Source organism: Chiloscyllium plagiosum, chromosome 38 (genome assembly GCF_004010195.1).
Source record: "Chiloscyllium plagiosum isolate BGI_BamShark_2017 chromosome 38, ASM401019v2, whole genome shotgun sequence".
Classification (NCBI taxonomy): domain Eukaryota; kingdom Metazoa; phylum Chordata; class Chondrichthyes; order Orectolobiformes; family Hemiscylliidae; genus Chiloscyllium; species Chiloscyllium plagiosum.
Genome location: NC_057747.1, coordinates 21,675,542 through 21,681,388, shown reverse-complemented (window position 1 = coordinate 21,681,388; position 5,847 = coordinate 21,675,542). Strand labels below are relative to the sequence as shown.

The following is a 5,847-nucleotide window of genomic DNA, read 5'->3' as shown; positions in this document are numbered from 1 at the left end:
CTGTACAGCCGCAACATGATCTCCCAACTCCTGTACTCAATACTCTGACCAATAAAGGAAAGCACATTAAATGCCCTCTTCACTATCCTATCTACCTGCGACTCTACTGTCAAGGAGCTATAAACCTGCACTCCAAGGTCTCTTTGTGCATCAACACTCCATAGGACCATACCTTTAAGTGTATAAGTCCAGCTAAGATTTGCTTTCCCAAAATGCAGCACCTCTCGTGTATCTAAGTTAAACTCCATCTGCCACTCCTCAGCCCATTGGCCCATCTGATCAAGATCCTGCTGTCATCCGAGGTCACCTTCTTTGCTGTCCACTACACTTCCAATTTTTGGTGTCATCTGCAAACTTACTAACTGTACCTCTTAAGCACACATCCAAATTATTTATACAAATGATGAAAAGTAGTGGACCCAACACCGATTCTTGTGGCACTGCACTGGCCACAGGCCTCCAGTCTGAAAAACAATCGTCCACCACCACCACCACCCTCTGTCCACCACCATTGAGCCAGTTCTGTATCAAAATAGCTAGTTCTCCCTGCATCCATGAGATCTAACCTTGGTAACTAGTCTCCCATGGGGAACCTTGTTGAACACATTAGTTAAATCCATATAGATCACGTTCACCGCTCTGCCCTCATAAATCCTCTTCATTATTTCTTCAAAATACAACTCAATCAAGTTTGTAAGACATGACTTGCCATGCACAAAGCCATATTGACTATCCCGAATCAGTCTATGCCTTTCCAAATACATGTACATCCTGTCCCTCAGGATTCCCTCCAACAACTTGCCCACCATTGAGGTCAGGCTCACTGGTCTATAGTTCCCTGGCTTGTCTTTACCACCCTTCTTAAACAGTGGCACCACGTTTGCCAACCTCCAGTCTTCCGGCACCTCGCCTGTGACTATCGATGATACAAATATCTCAGCAAGAGGCCCAGCAATCACTTCTCTAGCTTCCCACAGAGTTCTCAGGTACACCTGATCAGGTCCTGGGGATTTATCCACCTTTAACCGTTTCAAGACATCCAGCACTTCCTCCTCTGTAATCTGGACATTGGTTTGATGGTCCAATCCTGATTGTATTTTTTATCTACTTTGTGCCTGTTACTGCATCCAACTAGCCTTGTGACAAGATGTAAAAGGGGAAGTATTAATCACTTTCTACATAATATCAATCTTCGCTTTCCTGCTGGTCACTTTATTTTTGTTGTATGTTTGCTACCATTTGGAAAGCGAAGATTGACAGAGACCAAATGTAGATTTTTAATTTCTTTAAAAGATTTCTTAAAAAAGAAAGACTATTTCCACTTAGAGGGAGGTAGAGCTAGAGGCCATCAATAGAAAACAGTCAACAGGGAATCAATGAAAGCAAAATGCTGCAGGTGCTGAAATAATAAGAGAAAATGGTGGAAATACTCAGCAGAGAGAGAATCAGAACATGGCAGTTCTTCAGCTATGGAGGAGGACAGAAATGTGAGGGTTGGATGTGAAGCACGAAAGAGGAAGCAATGCAGTACCGGGGAGGGAGCGGGGGTGGGGGGGCGGGGGGGATGCGATTGAACAGCAAAACATCCTGGAACAAAGGGCAAAGAGAGTGGTAGTAGTTGTAGCAAAATGATAAACCATTGACCCAGAGTGAATGTATGACAGATGCAGAAACGATGTTTCCACCTGGTGTGTGGGAGACTGAGGGGTGTCCCCAATCTCAGAGTAAGGAACAGACCATTTAGCAGTGAGGAACAGGAGGAATTTCTACATTTGGGGGCTGGAGAGTCTTTGGAATTATCTGCCTTCGGAGACCGCGGGGCCTCAGAAATTGAGTATAAACAAGACAGAACCAATAAGATACCGAACCTGTTGACGGATTGGGTGCAGGAACATGTCATTGAGCTAGAAGGACAGCTATGGTATAAGTTGAATGATGGAGCAGGCTTGGGGTGGGAGGGCAGAATGGTCACCCTGCTCCTACTTCCTATGTTCCTAATTCACACAATGATGGACAGGCTTTGTCCGAAGGCAAAGCAGGTAAACAATAGGAAATCAGGTGGGAATTTCAGAGGAGCCCTGTTCACCCAGGGAGGATAGTGAAAATATGGAGCTGGCTTTTAAAAAAAAACATTAATTCATGGGATGAAGGCGTCACTGGCTAGGCTGACATCTATTGCCCATCCCCAATTGCCCCAGAGGGCAGTTAGATCAGATCACCTACAGTATGGAAACAGGCCCTTCGGCTCAACACATCCACACAAACCCTCCAAAGAGTAACCCACCTAGGCCCATTCCCCATATTTACCCCTGACTGTTAGCACTGCTGCCTCACAGTGGGTGGGTTGCGCTTCGGCGGGTCGGTGTGGATTTGTTGGGCCGAAGGGCCTGTTTCCACACTGTAATGTAATCTAATCTAATCTAATGCACCTAACACTATGGGCAATTTAGCACGGCCAATTCACCCGACCTGCACATCTCTGGATTGTGGGAGGAAACTGGAGCATCTGGAAGAAACCCACGCAGGCAGTTGCCCAAGGCTGGAATTGAACCCAGGTCCTTGGTGCTCACCACTGTGTCACTGTGCCATCCCTTAAGTGAAGAGTCAACCACATTGCTTTGGGTCTGGAGTCACATGTAGGCCAGACCAGGTAACGATGGCTGTTTCCCTCCCAAAAGGACATTAGTGAATCAGATGGGTTTTTCCGACAATTGATAACGGATTCGCAGTCATCATTAAACTCGTACCTTCAACCATTTGTTTCCAGATTGCAGAGACCCAACCAGCAAAAGACAATCACCTGTCAGTAACATCTCTTGTGTATAACCTTTTCTTGCTTAGACAAATTATATTTATACATTTGATTATATATTTGTATGTATTTTATATTGAAAAATACTTGCGTCCATGTAGCTCCTTCCATAACCTCAGGCTGTTCCACTGTGGGGGGAATCAAACCCAGTGTCCCAAAGACATTACCTGGTTCTCTGAATTAACAGTCCACTAGGCCATCACCTCAGCTACCAAACAGAAGCTAATTGAAGATGGAGGAGTGTACCTGGTTTTTACTGGCCGTTAGAATGGGGAGGGTGAGAGAAGGTTAAGTGCAGCAGGAATTAGACAGGCAGAATGGCCTGCTCCCATGTGGGACGAGTCCCGTTCCAAAGACTCAACATCCACCTCAGCCCAGTGTTCAAAGGGCAGTTGAATCATCAGTGAGACTTGGCCCACACCCTTGGAGTGGATGCTGATAAAAAGGCTGGGCAGGAGAGAGGTTTCTTCTGGTCAATAATCCTCGCGGTGACGATGAAGACGCCGATGGGCTCGGATTATCTGCAGTCTGATGTTTCTGTTTGAAATGAATTCGTGGGCGGGTCCCGCGGGTCCCACCCCATTCCCTACTGAGTCCTTACACACTCTCTCTCTCTCTCTCTCTCTGCAGGTTTCACTCTCTCGCCCTGTTACCTCCAGGACGAGATTTGGTCTATTCCTGTAGCAATCTCCTTCCCTCCCCAGGAATCTGTTCTGGCAATCCCCCTTCCTTCTAGTCTCGGACCACATCTTGGAACCCCTTGACTAGGATGTAATTTCAGAATGTTCTTGGCTTCGATTCTCTCCACGGTCCTGTATTACTGTTCCGCGTCAGTCGAGGTAAGATCACAGCCTTTCCAAATCAGATCACCAAATCGACCGCATCTGCAGACTTTCCTCACAAATATAAAGGGGAGGGAACACAAGGACAAACTGTATTGTTCTGTCAATGCTCACATTTCAATACCCCCAGTTTATTTAGCCTAACTTGAAACTTGGGAGCTGTGTAGGATGGCGTCTGCAGCAGGGATACTACTGTGTTTGAGACGGTGTCGGGTTTAGATGGGTCAGCTTATCAGACTCCAGATAGGTGAAACAGCCAATCGCATTTGGGTTAATTCAGGGTTTTGATCGTGTTTGTTTTTATTTCCAGATTGCAGAGACCCATCCAGCAAAAGACAATCACCTGTCAGGTAACATCCCTGGTGTATTATCTTTTCCTGCTTAGACAATTTTTTATACGTTTGTTTATATATTTATGCACTTTACATGTTGCTATAGCTCTTTACATAACCTCAGGCTGTTCCAAACCACTTTACTGTCAGCTAAGTTTGCTGTAGTCAAGAATAACATATACATTATGATAGGAAATATTACAGATATTTCATAGGATCCCTACAGTGAGAAAGGAAGCCAGTCAGCCCATCGTGTCCACACTGACTGTCCAAAGAGCAACCACCCCAGACCTATACCCCCTGCATTTCCCATGGCTAATCCACCTAGCCTGCAAATCTTTGGACTGTGAGAGGAAATCCACACTGATGTGGGGAGAATGTGCAAACACCACACAGACAGTTGCCCGAGGCTGGAATCGAACCCGGGTCCCTGGCACTGTGAGGCAGCAGTGCTAACCACTGAAATGCCCCAGCAAATCAAGAAATAGATAAACGCTCACATTGCAAAATTTACTTCATTTTAGATCCATTTTTATTAGTTTGTTTGTTTTTTCTAAATCACCATAGTCTCAGAGGACCATAGAGCTGCTCTATCATTAGGGAGAGACAACTGATGGTGGCTTATAGCCTGAGGGTCTATATGCCACAGGCAAGGGGAGAGTTTGTGAAGGAGAGTCCTTCATGGTAACCTACAATGTATCATGGAAAGTAATTATATTAAAAATAAAGGAGGATCAAGATTTGTTAAGTGTTTAGTTGGGAAATGTATATTGGCAGCCTGACTACTTTACTGTCATGATTAAATGACTGGTTGGGATGATAAATAGATTTTTTTCTGAAATCCAACATGTTCCTACATTACTGGGAACTTCCATCAGTGTGGAGTGACCTGGGATAGTGCATGGGCGGTTTCTTGCTGAGAGCAATATTTTTCATTTCTAAGTGAAAGATCGAACAAACTCATTGACAAAATGGTTCCAATGGTTAAATATATGATACATTTTGATATATCATATATCTATATGATACATTTTGATATATCATATATCTATATGAGATTTCACAGATAGTCAAAACACATTCAAAGAAGGGTGGGGTGGCCCATTTGTGTTTCTCTGTGCCACAGATATACTCACACACGCGCACACAAATACATAAGTACTTAAAGATGTACAAACGCATCTGCACGAAGACACACAAGTTCACAGATTTAAATATATACACATTTACACACAAGTTCAAACACACAAAGACAGACAGACACACCCATTTTTAGCTGAAGTGGGAGTGGTATTCTTTACTTCAAGAAACTGTCACACATGTTGACGTTTTTGATTCAGTCAGAGGCTTTAAAAAGGAGAGGAAGACGTGCATTGATATATTTCCTAAACCAGGACACATCCGCTATTGTAATATTGAGCAGCAATACCTCCAACTATGCTGTACATCAGTACAGACCTCACTCATTCAGTCCTCCTTCAGTGTAACTTTCCCTCAGTATAGCCCTCCCTCAAGATCGTCCCCCCTCAGTGCAGTCCCCCCTCAGTGCGGTCCTCCCTCAGTGCAGTCCCCCCTCAGTGCGGTCCTCCCTCAGTATAGCCCTCCCTCAGTATAGCCCTCCCTCAGTATAGCCCTCCCTCAGTACAGTCCCCCCTCAGTATAGCCCTCCCTCAGTACAGTCCTACCTCAGTACAGAACAAAGAACATAGAAAATTTCCAGCCCAGTAACAGGCCCTTCGGCCCTCCAAGCCTGAGCTGATCCAATCTACTGTCTAAACCTGTCGGTCAATTCCTAAGCATCTGCATCCCTCTGCTCCCCACCTACTCATACATCTGTCCAGACGCATCTTAAATGAATCTA

At 45.0% G+C, this 5,847-nt stretch overlaps 1 protein-coding gene across 5 annotated transcripts in view; it reads left to right on the top strand.

Annotated features, from left to right (window-relative positions):
* Nucleotides 1-3,087: 3,087 nt before the first annotated feature.
* Nucleotides 3,088-5,847, top strand: part of si:ch211-51a6.2 (neurotrypsin) — a 48,423-nt gene continuing 45,663 nt past the window's right edge. For 4 of the 5 annotated variants that reach the window (XM_043679081.1, XM_043679080.1, XM_043679078.1 and 1 more), the window contains exons 1-2: nt 3,288-3,651; nt 3,965-4,004. In XM_043679081.1, coding sequence (XP_043535016.1) covers nt 3,595-3,651; nt 3,965-4,004 — 97 coding nt within the window. In that variant the 5' untranslated portion in view covers nt 3,288-3,594. The other variant, XM_043679079.1, reaches the window with a different exon arrangement.